At 43.2% G+C, this 23273-nt stretch overlaps 1 protein-coding gene across 13 annotated transcripts in view; it reads left to right on the forward strand.

Annotated features, from left to right (window-relative positions):
• The window catches only part of PTCH1 (patched 1), a 66652-nt gene that overhangs the window by 21734 nt on the left and 21645 nt on the right, over window positions 1-23273 (forward strand). For 10 of the 13 annotated variants that reach the window (XR_012332450.1, XR_004526958.2, XM_073805974.1 and 7 more), the window contains 13 exons: window positions 6028-6217; window positions 7849-7918; window positions 8021-8112; window positions 9478-9676; window positions 9976-10097; window positions 10915-11062; window positions 11894-12025; window positions 12448-12603; window positions 13341-13439; window positions 13945-14070; window positions 19408-19526; window positions 20155-20557; window positions 21196-21505. Coding sequence is in view for 11 of the 13 variants with exons in the window: in XM_073805974.1 (XP_073662075.1) it covers window positions 6028-6217; window positions 7849-7918; window positions 8021-8112; window positions 9478-9676; window positions 9976-10097; window positions 10915-11062; window positions 11894-12025; window positions 12448-12603; window positions 13341-13439; window positions 13945-14070; window positions 19408-19526; window positions 20155-20557; window positions 21196-21505 (2166 nt within the window). In the remaining 2 variants the exon portion in view is untranslated. Of the gene's footprint in view, window positions 1-6027; window positions 6218-7848; window positions 7919-8020; window positions 8113-9477; window positions 9677-9975; window positions 10098-10914; window positions 11063-11893; window positions 12026-12447; window positions 12604-13340; window positions 13440-13944; window positions 14071-19407; window positions 19527-20154; window positions 20558-21195; window positions 21506-23273 lie in introns of those variants that run through there. The other 3 variants (XM_073805973.1, XM_033857853.2, XM_033857855.2) reach the window with 3 other exon arrangements.

Below are 23273 nucleotides of genomic sequence, written 5' to 3' on the forward strand. Positions count from 1 at the left end.
CGGCTTCAGGGAACGCCGTTCAGAGGAAGCAGCCCGGGTGGGAACAGATGGTACCGCAAACAGCTGGTGCGGGGGCTAGTAGCAGGCACATGCTCAGAGCCGCTACTGCCACTGCGCTTGGCCCTCCTCCCCCCTCACAGTCCCTGGGGAGGCGTCGCAGTGTGTCTGTCCTGCTCTTGTTTTTGCTGTCTTCATCGCGCTGGGTTCACTTCATGAAGACAGATTCTCTTTGGGCTATATGATTCTAGCATTTTCCCATGGCAACGCCCAAGGGCACAATCCCACCAGGAGAAAAACAGCCCAGAAGCTTAAGCAGCAGTTGGCTAGTCATGAATAAAAGAGATGGGTGGAAGAGTGACTAAAACTCACAGCCCAGGAGTTCTCAGCCAATTGCCCAAATTACTGAATCTTCATTTTTTTCAGTTTAGAAAATGAGCTGGTGCTAATAATTTTACAGTTACACCCTTTTAGAGATTTGCACTTTTTAATGCTCACAATAACTAATCACAAGATTGAAAGAAGGACCTGAAGCAACTAAAGGGGGGGAAAATCTGTCTAGAGGCTGTTAGATAATTCATGGGATTAATCAAATGCAAATGCCCCACTTGCATATACACAGACCCCATTTTCCTAATTGGACTCTGAGTGGGTACTTTTCAGGCTGAAAGGGTCATTTGTTTTGACTGATTGACTTTTGAGGCTTTGGGGAGAATTAATATCTTATACAGATGACTGCCTGTTCCCAAGGCTCTGTATTGAGGCTGTTCATTCATTTATTCATCCGACACACTGAGTGTGCACCGAGGTGAGTGGGCAGCGGACAGTGCCTCCCTGAAAGGACTTGGAATTTATTGTGAAAAACACTTTGGTTGGTCCTTCAGAACATCTTTATGTGAATCACAATAAGCTTTTGCCAAAAGCTTTTTGCATGAATGCCACAGATGTTTATTAAGCTCTGTGTGAAAGGCCGTGCTGAGGAACAATCCAGCAGAACATCATGGGGACCGTCTGGTGTCTACCATGGATTGGAATGCCATTGGCCTGGGGGTACGGACCCCTGAGCGGAATGGTTTCCTACCTATGTCGGCCCCTCTTCACCTTGGAAAACTATACTTGGTTTGATTTGCAGAGGAAAGGATCAGCAGAAGTGATGCTTTTTACCCTGCCTCTTTCAAAGAATTGGTTTAAGCCTCCGATTCCTGGAAAGCAAAATGGCAGAATTTGTAGGTAAAGAGGCTTAGGGCTGCTTGTTCCCCGTGTGCCCTCATTCTCTCTGCCCCCTCTAAGACAGGCACCTCTGAGGACCAGAGGCAAACGGGGCCTGTCTACGACTGCCCATGGGGCCCTATGGAAAAAAAAACCTGTCTTTTCAGTGGTGGTGAACAATCTGAGAGGCAACATTGTTGTCCTTTAAATAAAGATACCAGTTATTTGTCCTGTGCAATACTTTTGTGCATTCTGAAAACTCTTTTATCTGTGGGCTTACTTAGTCCGGTATGTGTCATTTGGCGCTCCTGAACTCATAATCTCAGCTGGTGCACGGAAGCCCTGAGGCTTGCAGGACAGTTGGGCTCAGAGTTAAAGGTTGATTCCACCTCGTATCAGCTGGTAACCTTGGGCAAGTCACCCAGACTCTGCAGCTCTGTTTCCTGCTCTGTAAAATAAGGGCGATGATGCATGCCCTGCAATAAACAAGTAAATGAATGGATGTCTGCTCGGCACCTGGTTAAGGGTTTGGGAAATTTCATATAATTGTCAGTGCTCACACCATCCTGTGAGGTTAGTGGTATCATTTTTATTCCACTTTACACAGAAGGTTACTGAGACTCAACTGTATCCCAAATTTCAGTGCCTCGGGTGGCAAACTGGGGCTCAGAACCCAGGTCTTCTGATATCTGTTCCCATTGCCTGTCCATTCCACCTTGCCCCATCTTGACTGGGGAGTAGCAGTAAGCAAAATGTTTAAAAATAAGTATATAATGAGTGTGAAGGGCTTTGCAAGTGGAAAGCACCACACACGTAAACGTTTATTTTGTGTCCAGGATCCTAAGTAACAGTTTTCCTGAGTGTTGTTCACAAAGCTTGGTTGTTAATTTTGTTGTTACAGTTGTTCGGTTTGGAAGAAGGAAAAAAAATATCAGAGGACTTCAGAATATGATAGAGATGCATAATATTTTTGCATTGAGTTTGTTTTTAATTCAGATACCTGTCAAGTAGCTTTCGTATTTTTCTCTTTTTGTCACATGGGGGTCTTTAGTTATACGTGTTTACTGCAGAAGCATTAAGAAATAGAGATAAACCCCAAAAAGTAAAGTGAGTAAATATTATTCATAAACCACTGCACAGTAATAACCACTGTTCACATGGCTGTATACCTACATCTATATCACAAATGCTGGACCTTACAGGTCATTCCGCTCAGTAGTCAAAAATGACTACGCGGTATTTCATAAATATGAGATTACTTTTCAGTTAAAAAAGGACTTTGACCTTGATAATGGTAAAGAGAAGGGAGCAAACCATTTCCCCCAAACCACACCTGTAATTTCAGTACTTGAAAGGGCTTCCTGAGACCATAGCTTCACACTCCTGCGTGGTAAGGAAGACGGCAAGATAAGGAAAGCTCGGGGCCTGTCACTCAGCTGTGATGTAGGATAGGCATTTGCTAGAGTCGCAAAAGTCAGTGAATCTGTACAACTGCCCTGTCCAGAAGGACTTCTGTTCCTGGTAGCTTGTTCTAGAGTGACTTGGGTGAATACTGATGTAAGAGCGTATGAATGCTGTGCAGTTTATGACACAGGTCCACCTGAGAAGGAGCTAAGTCTACCAGTGCAACCAAGTGAATGACACGATTATGGTCTCACCCAGCTCCAGCCACTCTTGCCTTCTTTCTCTCCCTGTTGCAAGCCAAACCTGAGGACTTTGTGGTTGCTAGTTCCTCTGGCCAGAATGCTGTTTCCCCAGGTCTTCAGGGTCAACATAAGTATCTCTTCCTCTTAGGTCTTCCCTGGCAACTCCATTTGAAGTGGCCTTTCCCCTGCCCCACCACCCAGTAACTCACATGGCACCGCCACCTTGATTTCCTCCATAGCACTTGTCATGCCATGAAACTACCACATTGGTTTGCTTGTGTACTGCCTGTTTGCTTCACTGGCCAGCGAGCCTCTTGGAGCTGTCTAATCTACCACACACCCCAATACATAGCACCTAGCATGAACCCCACAAATGCTTGCTGGCTGAATGAGTCATGTTACAACTATTTATCAGAGAAAGTGGATATCAGCTAAACTTTTTAAAAAGTTACTGAATAGTTTTGCAGAAACATTCATATTTGTTTATCAAAGATGAAGTGTTAAGTAAAATATGGTCATGTAATATGGAAAAGTAAATCTAATTTAACAGTACTCAAAAGTAGGATACAGCATAGCTGGTTGTGGAAACTAGACTTCAGGATCCTTCAACTCTAGTTGCTAGATCTACCAATGATAATAGTCTTGTCTTCGTTGAAACTGGTTGTCACGTTAGCAAAATATTCACATTTATCACTAGCGTAAAGAGGTGGAAGAGCAAAAAGGTTTTCAATTCTAGAGATGTGAAAAACGTACCCCTTTATTAAAATATAGGTGTTTATTTAAATATACATCTTAAAAACTCTAAAAAGGTGACATTATGGAATCCCTGAGGTACATTTTATATCTTGTAGGAAATAGCATCATTTCTGAAACCCCCTGAGGTAAATGAATCGAACCATTATGAGATTGGTCTAGAAGAGTTTAGTTAGTTCTTAGCAGCATGAACCTTGCATTTGGTTTTTATTTCTGTGTGCACTTCTCTCCTGGGTCATCGCCTTATTGGTTATAGTTGTAGGCAGCCGCTCTGCTGGGCAGGCAGGGGCCGGGGGGCAGTGGGCCGCGGGGAGGTCTATGGTCCTGCTTTGGTGGTGGTTGTTTCTACCTCATGGTCTGAATTCACCTGGCGTTGCGACTTTGTAAGCAGCATGAGAAGTCACGTGCTATGCCAGTGCTTAAGGAGGCAGGTACAGATGACTGATAGGCAGGGGCATTGATGTCTGATAGCCAGAAAAAAGGAGGGGTTGAGCTTTTCTTCAAAAAGGCTATTTGGAGCTCCTTGGTGTGCAGCTCTGTAGCTTTTCAGGAGTGACCTCTGGACTAATAATTGGCTTTTTTTGGGGGGGGCGGGACCTCAAACAGCTTTTCTATCTCTAGAGAATGTGGATTGAGAGTAATTCAGTTCACTAATTGGTTGACATAATACGTAGTGATTCCTGCCAGAAGGAGCCAGACCCTGCCTGCAGGCAGCTTTTATGTAGCATCCTGAGAAGGCCTATGGCCTTATGTAAATGCCGGCTCTGCTGCAAGTTGTTTCCTATTTTTTCCTATGGTCTTTAACTTCAAACTGATTACTGGGGCCTCAGCAGTTCCCTGGGCTATCTGCCAAAGTTTTCCGCAGCATCTAAATAGTTTTTATAGCCAATGATCATTTCCCTCTCTCTCCTCCTACACCTCCCTCCCCCTCCCCCTCCCCTCCCTCTTCCTCTTGTCTCTCCAACACAACACAGTATGTTCAACCTCACCTCACAGAGTTCCACGGTGGCCTTGGCCATCTGCGTGAACCTGCACAGATGACTCTGCCAGTCTGCGAATCTGGACTAGTTTTCCTAATGAGGGCATTATTTGCTTTTTAGCTTGCTCCCTTGTTTATAAAATATGCCAAGAGAACTAAACAACCCGCTGTTCCCAGTACTTATTTACTTGCTCAAACCAAATGTTTATGTCCTTGAATACTAAACTTGAAGAAAAAGGATTTCTCCTCGTGGGAAAGCTAAGATGATCCCTGAGGGTTCTTTCTAAAAGATAGAACTGAAGGCCTGCTTTTCAGTAAACATTCAGCTTACAGTGCGTTTTGGAACTGGAGTGTGTAGGGGTGAGGGTGCTCGAGGATTCTCTTCTGTTAGCTGTCCCTGCGGGCCTTCCCTCAAAGTCCTTACCGTTCGCCGTGTTGAATCAAAGCAGCCTCACCAGAGCTTCGTTTCACAGCTCCCATCAGGGCCCTGTTGAGAAGTAAAACTCCTTTCCCTCCATATGTCCCAGACAGTGCAGCATCCTGAGCTTGGCGCGTTCTAAAACCCTAATTGAAATACAGCTTAGAGCCCGAGGAAGAAGACCAAAAAAGCAGGTTTTAGTAACAACATTACTCGTGCTTTGTTGTGCTGGCTTCTCTCACGCCCAGCTTCGGCCGCCTGCTGGAGAAGCTGGGGCAGGGGTTCCGAATCACCAGGGGAGCTTCCAGAACACAGGCAGCCCGCCCCCAGGTGACTCAGAACCTGGCACCTGTGCTTCCTGGATGCTGACCAGGTGAATCTGAGAGAGCAGGTTCCAGGGCCTCCCAAGACAGCCATGGCTGATACATTTGGTTCTTCTCAAGTGGGATTTCCCCTCGTGCATCTGACATAAATCACATTATTTATCTTCTCCTGGCAAGTTTTGTGCTAAATACACATTTGCCACCTTTCCTTGTTTCTTTTTCCAACAAGAAGAAACATTTCCTTGTTACCTTTGCCAGATTATTTAGGAGAAGAGTGTAAATTGAAGCCATTTATCTTGAAATGTGCTACAGGGGCACATTGTTTATACAAGTGAAAGAAATTGTAACAGGGGTATTTGGTCTGGTCTGCAAGGAACAGTGTCTCAAGTTTTCCTTCCCCCTCCCCCTTTATACATATGGTGTGTTAGTTAGAAGGTGCACAAAGCACGCATGCATTAGGTTTGCGTGTGTGACAGGCAGGACCATTGTTAATAGGTTTTAGTGAGTATTTTTTATATGTTGGTTATTGGTAGAGTTAACATTGCCAGTCATAATAAAGTGAATGTTACCCCTTAGACATCAGCCATACATTTCTGTGACCAGAGTTCATTTATTGTGTACCCTGCTCCTGTTAGTGAGGTAACAGAATGTGAATTTGTGGGGATTTTGCTGTTCTAATTGAAACCTGTACGTGTTTACCAGTTGGTGGGCGAGTAAGTCGTGAATTAAATTACACTCGCCAGAAGATTGGAGAAGAGGCTATGTTTAATCCTCAACTCATGATTCAGACCCCCAAGGAAGACGGTGCTAATGTCCTGACCACGGAGGCACTCCGACAGCACCTGGACTCGGCGCTCCAGGCCAGCCGGGTCCATGTATATATGTATAACAGGTAAGGTGGTGGGGAGAGGCTGCTGGTTTAGACCCCTTTGTTTTAGCAAATAAAGTTGCCCTGGAAATACAGCGGAAGTGTTAGTTCAAACAGTTTTCTCGTGAAATGATTTTTAAAATCTTGATTTGTCTCTAAAGTTTAGTAACATATGAACTACATTACTTTATAATGTATTTTCAGTGAGTATCTTGGCACTGTACCCAAATGAGTATGGTCCTTCAAGCAGCCATTTGGATGGCTGTCCACTGTTCTGAAGATGTTTCACTGCTTAACCTGTTTTTGGAACAGTTACATTTTGAATCGCCTTTAGTCACCTCACAAAGAATAAAAAAGAAAAAGAAGTTACTTCTCATTACTTTATTCATTACAGATGTTAGTGGTTGGTATGTGTCACCAAAAAATAGGGGGTTGAGCTGAGCCACTGTGGTGAATTCCTGGGGACAGGTAGGCAGAGTAAGGTGGATTCACACACCTTTACCAAATACTACCCTTTAGCTTTGTAGCTAATTTAGCAATGCTGTGGATGTAGTAAAAGCATAGGAGTTCTGGAATGAAACCACCACAGCCTAAGTTAGGGAGAGGAAAGACAATACAGAGAAGCATGTACAAAGCCAAACACAGGCAGTCCCTCCTACAGGTGCTCCAGTGTCAAGAAGGAGAGCCGACCAGCATTGCTCTGGGGTTCAAGAGAAAGGGGTCACTTTCAACAGCACTGATCAAAGAAAGCTTAGCAAAAAGGTGGCATTTCAGCAGGGCACTGAGGGATGGATGGGAAGGTTCCACAAGGAAGAGGACGAAGTCCAGAACGTTCTTTTTGGGCGACTAATAAAAGAAAAAGTAGACCAATGAAACAGAGCAGTCTAGAAGGAGTTTTATATTTTTTCTTTTCCTGGAGTTCCCATCCCCACCTTTTCCTAATTTTCTCTTTTTTCAAATTAGACTCATTTCCCTAATACACTTGGGAAGGCCTGGGCTTATACAGCACTCTTCTAGGGATAACAAAATGCTATAATAATAGATGATGGATAGTATAGGTAATTGTTGATCAGTATATTTGATATAATTTCTGTAGGACAAGAATAGAAGAATGTAAAGTGGGAAACCAATCTACCTGGTAATGTTCTTTATAGCATTTGTGGTTAAGAGCAGGGAAAGTTCATTTTGAACACTCTCTGTTAATAAGGACATAATTTACCAGTAAAAAAAAAGTAATATTTTCCCACCTCAATATATGTTAATACATTATAAACCTTACTAATTTAGTCCCCACCTATTTTGAATTTGTGATAATTCAGCTCTGAATTATCTGCCCTGAAGTTGTTTAATGTATGTGGAAAAGCAGATTAATGGTGTAAACAAGATTATTGGGAGAACACTTAAGAAAACAAGACTTTTCAAGTACTTTGGGTAGCATTCATTTACATAAACACCCCACATGTTAATTACAGTTGAGTATTATCTATTCATTAAAGCAAGCTTGTTGAATCCATTTGGCAAAGCTCTGCTCATTTTGACAGATACTGAAAAGTGATCAAAATTGCAGTTCTCTGTGTATGTTCTATAGTTCTGATTTTGCACACATTTCCTTTATTACTATAAGAAACTTTTGTCTCTGCTTTTTATTTTAATAGGCAATGGAAATTGGAACATTTGTGTTATAAATCTGGAGAACTTATCACAGAAACAGGTTACATGGATCAGGTATATTTTCTTTCTGTTTGCAAAAAAATTCTCAAAAATTCTCAAATAGCCCAGTGGTATACATTAGCCTAATGCGTGGCCTATACTTTTCAACTTTGACAGATAATAGAATATCTTTACCCTTGTTTAATTATTACACCTTTGGACTGCTTCTGGGAAGGGGCGAAGTTACAGTCTGGGACAGCATACCTACTGTAAGTGTGTGATCTTGTTTTCTGATGTCTGTGATTTCTAAACTCTAGAATGTTTCTGATGTTACCTTATCATTGTTTATTCTGTTTCAGTTTTGGACAAGAAATAAAAACATTGAAATTCCATGTGCATGTTTCGAGTGAATAGTTGGGGGAGAGGGCACTTCGGCAGAATGTTTCTCCTCTTTTCAAAAAAAGTTCTGTAGGCATCATTAAATTTCATTCACTTTTACCAGCCCATTTATATGCAAATAAAATGCAAATTATTTCAGAGTATGTGTGATTTTTAACTCTTTAAAATATTTGCAGTTTTGTACACCGAGCACTTAACGTGGGTTTAGCTTATTTTTTAAGGAGAGAATTTATTAGTGGGTACATGTCGAAGTTCAAGATCTTCCTGTTAAGTGAAATGCTGACCTTTCTTTGGATCACATTAATGGCATTTAAGAGGGAAATCCACTATCTTTGAAGGTCATGGTAGGGGATGCTTCGCAGTTTAGCAGTTGAATATTATGTACACGGCATCATTTAAGGAATAATTGTTAATCAGTGTAGACATTTTCAGTTAATTATGCAAGAGTTAGTGCTTGGGTTATTGTTTCTCTCCTAGCTTGCGCATATCTGCAAAAGCAATTTGCAGTGGCCATACCCTGACCTTCAGTGTACAGTTTTAGGTGGGAAATAAGGGGTTTTGTGTTTTCTGGTTGGGAGATTCTGAATAATGACTTCAGCCTGGTTAAGCAGCTACAGTGTGGTTTGAACCACATAACAGGCAGCCAAAAGCCTTTCTGGTCTGTCAGCAGCACAAATTCAAAAGTGAGTGTGGGGGGAAGTGGCCTTGATGGCGGTGATGGCAGAGGCAGCAGGGGGCTCGTGGGGCTGACTGCCAGGCTGTCAGAGAGAGCTCATAAGTATGGGATTATTAAAGGTAATGGAGATCAAATATTTTGATGGATGACATTTACAAAGCATTTATTAGGCTGGCAAGTGCTAATTTGACATTGTGATTTCCTCTGCGCCCCCCACCCCTTAATTTTGGGTCTCAGTCTTATGCTTAGAAGCACCCATTTGGCTAATTTGGGTGTTAGGTATTAAATATACTATATCAGCAAGTTAAGATTCTTTGGTACCTTTGTTAATTTATAAGCTCTCTGTTCGCCATGTTCATTCATGAATTATTTTCCTGACTTAGGTTTGCATATAGGTATACTGGAAAGGAGCGTTTGGGTTTTGTGCCAAGGTCCCAGAATTACAGTTGTTTCCCCGAAAAGCATCCTACAATCCAGATGCAGTAGATTCAGTCTTGTTATTTTACTAAGGGCTCGGAAGCCTCTCTTTCATTGTCTTGCCTCCTAATTTCTTTCACAGAGGTAAGCCTCCTTTGCAGTGGACAAACTTTGACCCTTTGGAATTCCTAGAAGAGTTAAAGAAAATAAACTATCAAGTGGACAGCTGGGAGGAAATGCTGAATAAGGCTGAAGTTGGTCATGGTTACATGGACCGGCCCTGCCTCAATCCGGCTGATCCGGACTGCCCTGCCACAGCCCCCAACAAAAATGCAACCAAAGTAAGTACAGCCATTGATTGCTCCTCAGGCGGGGAAGGGAGAGAAACTTGCCATGTGCCCCCATTTTTGGTTCTATTATTTTTATTTTTAAGATTGCATTCTCAATGACTTTTTTGGTCTATGGAACTAAGTTTGTTTAAAGAGCTAAATTTTGCTGTAAGATTTGCCATACGCCTCTCATTAGCCTCGTTATTAATGTTCTCACTGAAACAAACAAGCCCTTAATGCACTGGATTTTAACAAGGCATGTGACCTGCCTACTAATTCCTGTAATTATGAGGCTGTCTCTTTATTTTTAGCCTCTTGATATGGCCCTTGTTTTGAATGGTGGGTGTCATGGATTATCCAGAAAGTATATGCACTGGCAGGAGGAACTGATTGTGGGTGGCACAGTCAAGAACAGCACTGGAAAGCTTGTCAGGTAATCCAACACGTGGAGGAAAATCCAAGCCGTCTATTTTTTGTCCTTTCCTCAGAAACCACTTCCCTTCTGACGTCTGCAAGTGTATTTGTATTAATACTTAACTGTTACCCTAGCTAGCTGTCTGGTGTAATAGAATATTAGGAAATATTAGTGGACTAGACCGGCTCAGAAAAGCACCTTATGGGGAATTTTTCAAGATTTATCATTTTCATTGAGACTGTAGTTAGTGATTGTAGGATTTTAGAAGATCTACCCGTGATGTAGAAAATCAGGGCAACTATAAAGTAGGCAAGAGGAATCGGTCATACCATGTGGAGTTAAATGATATGAGCTGAACTCCATCACAGACTGTTCAAGGGAAAGACCAACGACTGAGGGCTAAATGAGAATTATCCTCTGTGCACTTGTGGACTCCGCTCCGTCAAGTGTCAGGCGCTCCGTCTGAGATTTCTCCCTTGGGAGAGCTGTCGTCTGGGATTTCTGCACAAGCAAGCGAGCAGCGCGGAGCCCAGCATATCTGATCAGGCTATCTACTCCACTACCCTTCCTGTTTCGTTGACTAGAAACTGAGAAAGGAAATTGCCTATTAATTTAATTTGGGGGTGTATCTGTAAAAGGTTTGTAAGGTTACACCTTTAATATGGTACATCAATCTATTAAATAAAATAACCATCCAGGTCCCGTTTTAATGGAAACATGTGCTCACGTAGGACAGAATGGCTGCGAGTGAGTCGGGGGTGCTCGGTGGGGATTTTGCACAGTGAGAGCTGCTTCCTGGGGAGGCTGATGGTGTGCCTTTTCCACCCCATCACAGCGCCCACGCCTTGCAGACCATGTTTCAGTTAATGACTCCCAAGCAAATGTACGAACACTTCAAGGGTTATGAGTATGTCTCGCACATCAACTGGAACGAGGACAAGGCAGCAGCCATCCTGGAGGCTTGGCAGAGGACGTATGTGGAGGTAAATGGGTGGCCTTCTGACGCCCTTTGAACCTGAGTACAAACCCCTTAGTTACTAAATACTTCGTTTTAACGTTTTAAAGCATTGTTTTCGTTAGAATTTATTTTCAAAACTGATTGTAATTCTGAGAACTTGGGGGGATGAAAACTTCTTCCTTCTCTTTATATTGAAAATCTCGCTATCTGGGTGATGCTAATTCTAATTGTGATGCCCTGAAACATTTTGAGTAACCAATTGTGAACCCCAGAGCTAAGGCATAACAGTGTTTAAAAAAAACACTTGGTTAGCGAAAAAAGGTGTCTGGAAAACATTAGCAAGGCATAGAATCTGTTCACAGCTGCAGTCCCCTTGGTTAGGTCATGTGACAGGAGCTGGCCTTTGTTTCCCAAGCAGTGACCTCTACTGAGCTGCATGTGACCTTTTAAAAGTGGCCAGCGAATGAAGAGGGGGAGGAGTGCCCCTAAGAATGAGTTGTTTTGGATTAGGGGGGAACTGATGGGCCCGCAAATCAGTTGTAGAGTTATGGAGAGGAGAATAGTAGTCTTAGACATAGCATAAATAAGGCTGTCGGAGAAAACTTCAATTACGCAGGCTCACCGGCTCACCACAGCACCACATTCTCGTTTGATTAGCAATAGCCTTCATTGTCCCGGGCTCAGGTCCTTCAACGTTAGTCCAAGTTCAAACCCCAATCATGGAGAGCTCTTTTCAAGGCATCAGAAAAAAGTGGGGGTTGGGTAAAGGGGACATGTCACCTGAGAGGTCTGTGCTCTTGAAGCTCACCGTAGCTTTAATCCCATCTGGGAATTTATCCTTGCGTTGTGACCGCAGGTAGTTCATCAAAGCGTCGCTCAGAACTCCACTCAGAAGGTGCTTTCCTTTACCACGACGACCCTGGACGACATCCTCAAGTCCTTCTCTGATGTCAGCGTCATCCGAGTGGCCAGTGGCTATTTACTGATGGTAACAATCAATTCGGTTCTCCCAGGGGGCGTTTTTGTTTTGTTTTTTAGTTTTTACCTTTCCATGACTGCCCCTGCTTTTTAACTGCTCTTAACACACACTTGCACCCAAGACAGAGAGAGCTCGGCTTCGTAACGGTTTAAAAAGTGGTCGTGTAAAGCATTTATTACCATTTGCAGTTTGCCCACCTTTGACTCGTATCATTTCGTATGATGTCTGTAATGTAAATTTTTGTTGTTGTTCGATTTAATAAGTTCTACCTTTTGATTTGGGGTGATGGGTGGGGGAAAACATTAGAATCTTTACACATTCTAATGTTTGGCTTTTGTTTTGTGTCTCCCCCTTCCTCCTCTCCCCCCTTCCTCCAACTCCCCTTCATTCCTTCACCTCCCCACCACCCTGCCCAACTGTTCTGCTTGTAGCTTGCCTATGCCTGTTTAACCATGCTGCGCTGGGACTGCTCCAAGTCCCAGGGTGCCGTGGGGCTGGCTGGTGTCCTGTTGGTTGCACTGTCAGTGGCTGCAGGATTGGGCCTGTGCTCATTGATCGGGATTTCCTTTAATGCTGCAACAACTCAGGTACTAAAGGAGCCGTCCGTCTGCTGTTCATTGACAAACACCCCTCTCCGGGCTTGCCCAGTTGGCCTCCAGTGTGTCCATGTCACCTAAAGGGTCTTCCAGCCTTTTCCACTAAGATGCCCCATTTCTCAGGGGGGTGCTGTCTCTAAGTGGACCACTTGACAGTGGCAGGTCTGAATGGGCTTGTTGATTAGTTAGAGATGCTTCATTTATCGGTGGAATTTAGATCATTTATTCGAGTAGTGGTTCTTAACCTTGAGTGTGCGTTAACATCACCTGGCGGGCTTGTGAAAACTGATTGCTGGGCCCCATCCCCAGAGTTTCTAATGCAGTCCATCTGGGGTGAGGGTGGAGAATTTGTATTTCTAGCCAGCTCCCAACACTGCTGGTCTAGGCATCACGCTCTGAGAACCACTGCTTTAAATGAGATGGATTCCTTCTCACTTTTTTTTTCTTAACATCTTTATTGGAGTATAATTCCTTCTCATTTGTTAACTTAAAAAAATTATTGTATGTGGAGCTTAGACATAGTAATGGACAAGATCTGCTGTGAGCCACAACTGCTAGACTTTGGGGTCTAACTATCAGATAAAACTAAATTCTTCACATGAGTTCATGTAAGCCATCCTTTGGGTAAGCCCCTTGGGGTGCTGGTGGCAGTGTTTTAAATGGCTTTGTAGAATTCTCAGAACTGGACCTCACGTGTCTCATGTCACTGTGCTGTGTCTTCACTACAGGTTTTGCCATTTCTTGCTCTTGGCGTTGGTGTGGATGATGTCTTCCTTCTGGCGCATGCATTTAGTGAAACGGGACAGAATAAAAGAATCCCTTTTGAGGTAATAGAAAAACAAAAGAAGAAACCTTTGAGGACAGCAGAAGCCCCTCTCTGTTCCTGAGTGTTTGTCCTTCCACTTTTCTCTATCTGGCCCAGTAAATATTTCAGTCCCAAGTCAGATGACACGTGACTGACTCTAAATAAGTGAAGTAAGTTAAAAGCATCTCAGGAGACTTGTTCCAAAGTGCACGTTTGTTTCTTTGGGTTTTTTGGTTACTTTGTTCTCATTTCTCCTTGCCCCTTTTTAACCATATTAAAAATGTACTTAAATCATTATCTTGCAGCTTTGTGCTTTGGATAGTAATAACCATGAACAACACATGACTGTGTAGATAGCACTGAAAACTTGAATTTCAGTGTTGCTGTTAGAGGGAAAGGCAGAGATATCCCTTTCTTATCCCCTCACGTCAGCATTGTAAACTACCAGTTGTCTTATTTCACACAGTCTGTGGTCTGCGGGGACTCCGCCCTGTGCAGCTCTCAGCACTGTGGTTTCTCATCCTTAGGACAGGACCGGGGAGTGTCTCAAGCGCACGGGAGCCAGCGTGGCCCTTACATCCATCAGCAACGTCACAGCCTTCTTCATGGCTGCGTTGATCCCGATTCCCGCTCTGCGGGCGTTCTCCCTGCAGGTGAGTTTCCAGTAACTAGATCCGGGGGGGATCTGTGAGCGCTGCGCTCAGCAGCGAGCCTACCAGGTCTACTTTTCTCCAGTGATGTGCTTACGGTACCACCACCGTGAAGTAAAGCAGCATGCCAGCTTTGGGGACTCTTTCTTCTGGCTGGATGCTTCTTTAAGCAATAACCTTGACACTCCCTCTGAAAGAAAGTTCTAGGGTTCTTTCTTTCCTTTAAAGCCCTATAGCTCAGAAGCCTGAGGCCTGGGTATCCTCATGGCCCAGGGCCACTCCATGTGGGATGCCTGTAAGCCCGTACTGCAGATAATCAGGATTGGGCCCTGGTGCAGCCAGCTCTTGTTCTTCCCTGCTTCCAAACTCCACTCTCAGTTTCTGTGCTCACCCCCTTCCCCTGCTGGCTACCATCTCTTGATTTCCCTAAAGCAGCCCCCAACACAAAGCCGCTGCACGGAGCAGACTTCACGGATACGAGGATGGGGTTGCAGGGTAGCCCAGGCCAGGCCATACCTTAAAATTGAGCGTTAGATCCCTCACTGTGTGAGGAGGGATTGGCCAGCCCTTACTTGCCACCTCTCCTTCCTTGTTCTTCCTGGCCCCTCTTCTCCTTCCTTTTGGTTCCCTACCGGACTCTGAGGCTGCCCAAGAAAACACAGAATTCCTCTCCCTTTCTTGCGCAGAGCAATTTGGTCCATCGTTGTTCTGTTCTTTCCTTCCAAACCAGGCCCTTTCACATCTAGAGGCCTCTGAGATATGTTTCCAAAGAGCCAGCTAACATGAATTGTAAGAATGGAGAGTTCCCGCGACTGGGGATGCAGCTATGGTCAGTTCTGTGCTTGGTGTAAAGTACTGGCATTGCTCTTCAGCTGCTTGAAACTCGTGGGAGATCCTGAAATTGGTCAACGCAGCAGATAAAGGAGGCTACTTGCCCAGTTTGTGGCGTGGTCTTCCTAAGCCTGAAGTGGTTTAGGGTTTTGATTTCTCAAGGATATTATTGAGGTTTTGTGAATGAAATTCAAATTTTAAAGCTCCAACTGGTTTCCAAGAAAGATTAAAGGAGCAGTGGCTTTCCCTCTTCCTCCTCTCTCACAATGGGATAGTAATTCCTGAGATGGCCAGGTTTTTAAAGGAAACTATTTTTGGTGTCACTTTTTAAACTCTTGTTACATCCATCCAGCTTATTCATACTGCTTTACTCCTTTTAATCACCAAAAGGTTCTAAGGATTGTGACCAGGAAGAGAAATTGACAAGTCATAGATTAGGTTTCTATTTATATTTTTGTCAACACACTCGGCTCTTTTCTAGCCGTCAGATATGAATCTTATTTCACTAATTACCGATAAAGGCCTAAGCAACTAGTGATCTTACTGCATTTGGGACACTAGACTTGTTTACTCTTGTAAGGTTTTGTACCCATCACTATGACCACCAGGCCCCCCAAAAAGAAAAATACTAAAAAAAAAAGCTTATTTTCATTTTATTATAAACATATAGAAAGTAGAAATGGAAGTAGTGAGTGAATAAATGAATACATGAAATCTGAAAGTGGGACCAAAGTTCAAAGAAAATGAAAATATATCTAAGAAGTGCTCAGTAATACGGAAGGTAAATAAAAGATGCCCACTAATTTATTGGTACAACTGAAGTTTTAGGACACCTTTTGCACAGCCATGCACGTGTGCAGCACCCTTTGATAGCCTGCTCTTGTCTCGTATACAGCAGATTCTGGTACTGAGAAACTGTTCTAGAGTCTTTTAACAGTGGGACCCTCCCTCCTCCTCTGTCCTTCTCTGCCTGCCTTTTCCCTCGCTGTTCTTTATCTGCTTTACCTCACGCTCCTTCTTTTCTTCTTGTCCCTCTCTCTCATTTTCTCCTCTCCTCTCTCAGTACAAACTGATGATTCATCAAGGCATACTGTCCTTTAATGATATCCTATGGTGTGGTGGTCTGAAAAGCTACATGAGTTTTCCTTACGCCTTTTAGAAAATCCAGTACGCTAAGTTCTCCCAAGGTAAGCACCTTACTGAGATGAAATGAATACTGTTGGTTTTGCATTTCTATTCCAAGGCACTGGAGTATCACTTTAGGAATTGCATCTACAGCTTCTAGAAGTGCTCATTTGCTAGAGAATGGCTTCCTGTGATACTGGTTCATTCTCAGTAAACAAACACAAAAAGTAAAAAAGAAGAATAGAAAATTTAAGAAAAAAGAGCATGCCATGATTTTTGCAGTAGCCATCAGGAATTTTACACTTGGTTCCCTTTAAAATGTATTGACGTTTGAAATTGACCATTATATAGTTTCTCTTTACGTTAGTAACTGTGTTAAGTTGTAACTTTGGGTATTCGTTTGTATTTGTATTTTCAGGATACTCTAGGTTAAGCATCAGAAGGACATATCCAAAATGGTTCTGCCTAGTGATAAACCCACGTTAAAATTTTTCCTTGTGGAGCCTTTCCAATTTTATAACCTTGCCAAAATAAATAGAATTTCTTTCCCAAAGAAACCTCCTTGTCAATCTTTATCCATCTGTCCAAATGCCACCTCTATACCAGAAAGCAGTGGCACTGTTTATAATTCTTTGAAAACGAATGCCCTACACTGGGGCTTTGCTGGTAACTGAATGGTATTTGTTCTTCAATGAAAAGTCCCCGAACAGAATGCCTTATTGTTCCAAATGGTAAGAGGGTTTAGACGAGGGCCCCTCTAGGCAGGGCCAGTTCCTCTCTGCTCTGCAAGTGTCTCAGTGGGGCCACCCATAGATGCTTTGCAGGGGAATGGGACGTTTCCTTAAAGCACAGCAATTAGAATTGATTGACGGTGCAGGATCATCCCCATCATCTTTTCACATTTACTTGAAATTTCTTAAAGTGCTCTTTGCTCTAGCAGTGACACTTCTCTCTTACTGAGCAATCCTTGCCGTTTGTTTTTATTATTTCAGTGCACTTTAGAGGATGTTGAAGTTTTACAACTTTCTTATCAGTAAATGTCCTACCTATGTATGTAATAAGCTGTTGGACAGTAAGTTTAGATGGGAAGCTACCTTGGGTTTCTTCTTTCGTTTCTCCATTTCCACCACAAAGAGACCAAGCAAGATGCCCATCAGATTTCTCTGATGGATGAGGCTGGTTGGTATCAGATACATTCCCCAGCCATGGCAGAAAGCATCAGTGTTGTTTTGGCCGCAACATCTGGGCCACCTGTATACACCTGCATGGCTTATCTTTTCACAGTCCCTGTCCTCATCCTCAGGAACTTCTGTTCAAAATGAGATGCCCAGAGTTTCTTGTCTGCAATTATACTCCTGAATTCTAAGCATGACTGTAATAAAAAGAAAAGCTGACAGGATTCCACCCCCCAAGATTAAGTTTTCCTGGAAAACCCTTGAGGAGCAGATGCATTCTCCCCTATGTTCCGATTGGTCAGGAATCCTAACCCTCCCCCCGTGTCTGTCCCTTCAGGAGGTGATCAGATCTAACGCCAGGTCCCAGCTGGGCTGGGGGCTTAGGCCATCAAGCCTGTGTTTGAATCCGATTTACTGGGAGCCTCAGGCAGGTGACCTTCCTCTCTCTGCACCACGGGTCTTTATTAGGTAAAGGGTCGACAGCAGGACTAACGTCTGCCTCCTGGTTGCTGTAAGAATCGAACGGATCGTGTGTAACTTAACTACCTGACCTCCCATCACTCCTCCTCCTTTCTCTTCCCTCAACAGAATTTTAAACCCAGCAGTACTGCATAGCTTTTAAACTCAGACACGGCCTATCGGATTTCCTCCATGCATCCTTCCTCCCTGGTCCTCCCCAAATCCTTTTTTGTCTTCTCCATCTCCCAAGAAACCTTTTCTGGCCACTCTCCCCACCCCCGTGTACCCCCACCTGCATGCTCCCCTCCTCTGAGCCGCTCTGGAACCCTGGCATGCTTCTATTACTACATTTGTCAGCCTAGCTTGTAATTTGTTTATAGTTCTGGCTGTGTCTTTCCTTGAGAGCAGGATTTTGTCTTATTTATCTTTGTGTCTTCTGTACCCAATACGCTGCCCTGACTTCCCTTTTTTCTATTTGCCTCTTAGATGAATCCTCTAGTCGAAATAGTGATTTGCTTATAACATGTTAGGCAGGTCTTTAAAGTACGTTATATACGTTAGAGTGGCCAGTTAACATGTTTCATATATTTTGAATTGATGAGGAATTTTCAAGGCAGACGAAGAAGAGAGGGGTTGGGTCATTTTCAGGAGACTCTTAGTTATTTTTTGGTTTTGTAGACTTGACAGGGAATTAATTATTGAAAAAAGCATCTCTCCGGAACTTGGGCTTGCTATTTCACCTCAAGCATAAATTCACAAATTACTATCCAGAGACCTTTGCAAGGTTCTCCTCTGGTATTGTTCGGTACCAGTTGTAATCGGGTTTTCTTTTCTCACCCTGAAACGTTTACCCAGTTTGAGAAGGTTTTAGAACTAAGCAGTTCTTTGAAAAACCTTGTAAGAGTTTTTATTTTTCAAAAAAACTTTCTGATGATTTCTTGGTTACTTAGCACTCCAGTTGCATTTTTCATCATGCTGCTGCCTTCCATGCCTTTCTGTACGGGAGAGCCCTTTCAACTGTCCTCTGTTGACTTTCCCCTATTAACAGCCCAATTGTGTAATTTTTACTAGGTCAGCAGGAGATTTGCCAAAGCGCTACAGAATCTAGCCCTGTGTTTATTCTAGGTTATGGAGTGACTTTTGAATCCGTACTTATTTATTCTGCATACTAGAATCACACACAGGAATTTCTGCTTAACTCTCCTTGACCTTTTATGTTACTGCGCTCACACACCCCACAGGCTACTCCAGAGGCTATTTGGAATGTGCCTATTAAAAACCTCGGGGGACGTGTTTGAATTTTTATTTTGTGTTTTAAAGGTGACATTTGGATATACTCGATCCACTTTATGTATAAATTTTCTAAGTGTAAAATCAGGGCTACGTGAACTCTTAGAAATGTTCTAAGAGGAAAATGTTTCTTTTTATCTTAAAGTAAAACATTTCAAGCATATTCTCTGTTCTGCTTTTGTCAGTTTGGTTTAGTTTAGTTCCTGTGTTTGTACCCTATGGGCTCATGGAATTATTAGAGATGGAAAGGAATGATGGGGGCCTCTATTCTAATCAAATGGTCTCTTAATGAAGGACGAGAAGCAAAGTGATGAGAAACTCCAGCATCTATTTCAGGCTTAAACACCTCAGTTAGGAAAGTGAAAGAAAGATTTTGTTTAAAGCATCTTTATTTTCAAAGCAGTCCTCTGACTGGGAGGAAATGTATTAGTGACCTCTACATTTTTTTTTTTTCTCCCAGGCGGCTGTAGTGGTGGTATTCAATTTTGCTATGGTTCTGCTGATTTTTCCTGCAATTCTCAGCATGGATTTGTATCGACGTGAGGACAGGAGATTGGATATTTTCTGCTGTTTTACAAGGTACATTTTCTGGCCCCTGTGGCCTTTATTTGTTGGGAGCAGAGTGGTCATGTTTAGAGAAATTTTCAGTCTGTGAACTTAGAAGGAAGCGTAGTTAACAGTGTGCCGAACGCAGGGGAGATAACGGACAGAGGATGCTTCCTCGGGGGGACATCGGAGTCACTGGGGTTCTCCCCTCCCTCAACTGAACATTCTTACAGCCCCGAGGTTGTGATACACAGGATCGTTGTTTACCACACACCAGTATTGCTGATTGTTGGGAATGTGTTGTATCTCTATGGATTAGGGCAGAACGAAGGTTGAAAACCACCATCTGGAAAACATATCACCCTTTGGGTGGTTTGGTTTTGGGTTTTTTTTTTTTAAAGGAATTATGCATTAAGAGGTTCATCGGCATGTAACTTGATTTTTGTCAGCCAAATTCAGGATCAACCATCCATTTGGCCTCCTTTGATTGACTCATGTCTGTGTCCGAATGGATAAACCGGATGGTGTTTGTGGAGTTCCGTGCTATGTTTTGCTCCTAAGTCAGAGCTGTGTAAAGTGAATAATGTCAGTCATTGGCAGAAATGAAAGCACCGTTTCCCTGTTTCGGTATACCATTCCAACATATTTCCCCCTCTTTCAGCCCCTGTGTCAGCAGAGTGATTCAGGTTGAACCCCAGGCCTACACAGAGACTCACAATAACACCCGCTACAGCCCCCCGCCCCCCTACAGCAGCCACAGCTTCGCCCACGAAACCCAGATCACCATGCAGTCCACGGTGCAGCTTCGCACAGAGTACGACCCACACACGCACGTGTACTACACCACTGCCGAGCCGCGCTCCGAGATCTCCGTGCAGCCCGTCACCGTGGCCCAGGACACGCTCAGCTGCCAGAGCCCCGAGAGCACCAGCTCCACGAGGGACCTGCTCTCCCAGTTCTCTGACTCTAGCCTCCACTGCCTTGAGCCCCCCTGCAGCAGGTGGACACTCTCATCTTTTGCCGAGAAGCACTATGCCCCTTTCCTCTTGAAACCAAAAGCCAAGGTAATTACCAAAACAGAAGACTCCTACTGTCTGCAAAAAAATAACAGAGCAGGCGCCTTTGGAATTCATCCGATTGCTTCCTCAGATGTGATGTATTTCAGGCCTCCTAACGAGTCAGTCCATTTAGAGCTCGAGGCCATTTTAATGAGCTCATCTTCTACAGGAGTGCATCTCTATGTGGCAAATGTTTCTTTCAATTTACGTCAACTCCTTGCATTTTAAAGATTTTATTCTAAATGAGCTTGTTTAAAAAATGCGATTACCGGGCTTCCCTGGTGGCGCCGTGGTTGAGAGTCCGCCTGCCGATGCAGGGGACACGGGTTCGTGCCCCAGTCCGGGAAGATCCCTCGTGCCGCGCAGCGGCTGGGCCCGTGAGCCATGGCCGCTGGGCCTGCGCGTCCGGAGCCTGTGCTCCGCAACGGGAGAGGCCACAGCAGTGAGAGGCCTGTGTACCGCCAAAAAAAAAAAGCAAAATTACCATGATTTTATGTTTTTTCCTCTGGGAAAACGACCCCTACACTGTACATCCGGATAGTGTGATGGTAAGAGTGAGGTATAAACCAAACAGCTCATCTTCGTCAAGGGAGAGTCGGTTATGTTCCTCCGGGTCTGATCTCGGGCCCCTTATTCTGTTGCAGGTCGTGGTGATCTTCCTTTTCCTGGGCCTGCTGGGGGTCAGCCTTTATGGGACCACCCGAGTGCGTGATGGGCTGGACCTTACAGACATTGTGCCTCGGGAAACTAGAGAATATGACTTTATTGCTGCACAGTTCAAATACTTCTCTTTCTACAACATGTATATAGTCACTCAGAAGGCAGACTACCCCAATATCCAGCACTTACTTTACGACCTTCATAAGAGTTTCAGTAATGTGAAGTATGTCATGTTGGAAGAAAATAAACAGCTTCCCAAAATGTGGCTTCACTACTTCAGAGACTGGCTCCAAGGTAAGATGCCGCTGGAGGGCCCTTGTCCTTGGTAAACATTCACCATTTGGTCTTTGGTGTGTTCAGCTTCTACAGGTTCCCTTTGTTCACTTTATTAAAGTGTTAGATGATAACGTAACGCTGACATGTTTCACTGACTTCTAATTGTTGCTGAAAATTCTTATATAGACTCTTTCTGGGGCAGCTCCCAAATCTGGTTTTTACCTATAAAACGATGCAAACCGTTCAAATGGCCGATTCAGGAACTTCTGTAAGAATTTATGAGTACGCAGGATAAATGAACAGATGTTCTTAGAATCACTGAATACATCCCTATTCAGTCAGCAGTTAGGGGCAACTTTAGGCCTTCTTTCTCTCCAGTCGACTACTATTTCCTAGAAATGTTTCTAAGAGCAAGGTGAGAAGCTGAGAAAGGCATTTTAAAGCAGGAAATGGGAAAGTAGGTTATAAAAGACGGAGCTGGATGCTTCTAGTACTTTTTTTTTTTTTTTAATGGTGGCTAGTTTGGTGACCAAGTGAAATCCAAGTGTTAATGGAATTTCTAGGCTGACTCACTGCCAAGTTGTAACTTACTACATCAGTAGTTTTGCATCATTGGTGAATATAATTTAAAATTCCGTCTTTTGACCATCTTTTGACTTACCATATGGAGTAAGCTTAATCGCTTGATCACATCTCATAGTATATCATAAATAATCAATTTATGCTTTAAAATGCCTTCTTAGCTTCTGACCTTGCCCTTAGAAACATTTCTAGGAAATAGTAGTCGACTGGAGAGAAAGACGGCCTCAACTTGCTCCTAACTGCTGACTGAATATGAATGTATTCAGTGATTCTAAGAACATCTGTTCATTTATTCTGTGTTGACACATGCAAAGTAAAGTGGAGAATCAAGATAATTATCTACACAATTCAAGCAAAAATACTCTTACTGAAATACCCAAATAATTATGGCCCCAACATTTTTTGGCTTAAGTTATCCAAATGATTGTCTTAATTTCCCACTTAATTAGGCTTGTTTAAACACAAATTTAAGTGCCTTTTTTGGTCTTAAGTCAATACACTTGTATGTAAAGATTAAGCAGCCAATTTCCCTGTGAGTTTGCATGAAATGGTAAACAACTTGAATTTGATTGAAAATTCTTCAGTACGGTTTCTGTCTTTGACTCGTGTTCCTAGAATTTTGTTCGTGCATGTGTTACCAGATTTGACCTCTTTTTCTGAGGAAGGCGAAGAGAACTACATGACATTAACATTATTTTTTAACATGCTCGTGAGATTAACTTGAATTTGTTCCCAGTCTTATTTTTTTACAGTAGTTTGGGAAGCAGTGGGTTTTTTTTTTTTTTTTTTTTTTTCAGATGATGAATCAAAAGAAGTCGAGAAAGTTGAGAGATTCCCTGCTTTTCATTTTTCCCCCTTTGGCCAAAGACATGCAAATAACTTGCCACAAGTAACAAAGAGATCTGCAGAGCACTGCCAGTATCTGAGCAAAGAAGGGTTATCCTGGAATAGATTTCAGTGTCTTCGGCCATTCCTTTGAATGTTCAATATGGCATGTTAGGCGGAGCTTTGGAAGAGGGTAGAGGGGCATTGTCTCCAGGCAGTGCAGAGGGCTAACCTTTTTATAGCCTATTGTAAATTATCCCCATGCTTTCATCCCTTTAAAGACCTAAAGCAGTTGGACTTGGGAATCTTTTTAAAAGGTGCCTTTGAATCATGTTTTGATTGCTAAGTGAACAGCACCCACCTAGACCAAGTAAGATCC

This window comes from Tursiops truncatus, chromosome 6 (genome assembly GCF_011762595.2).
Source record: "Tursiops truncatus isolate mTurTru1 chromosome 6, mTurTru1.mat.Y, whole genome shotgun sequence".
Taxonomy (NCBI): Eukaryota; Metazoa; Chordata; class Mammalia; order Artiodactyla; family Delphinidae; genus Tursiops; species Tursiops truncatus.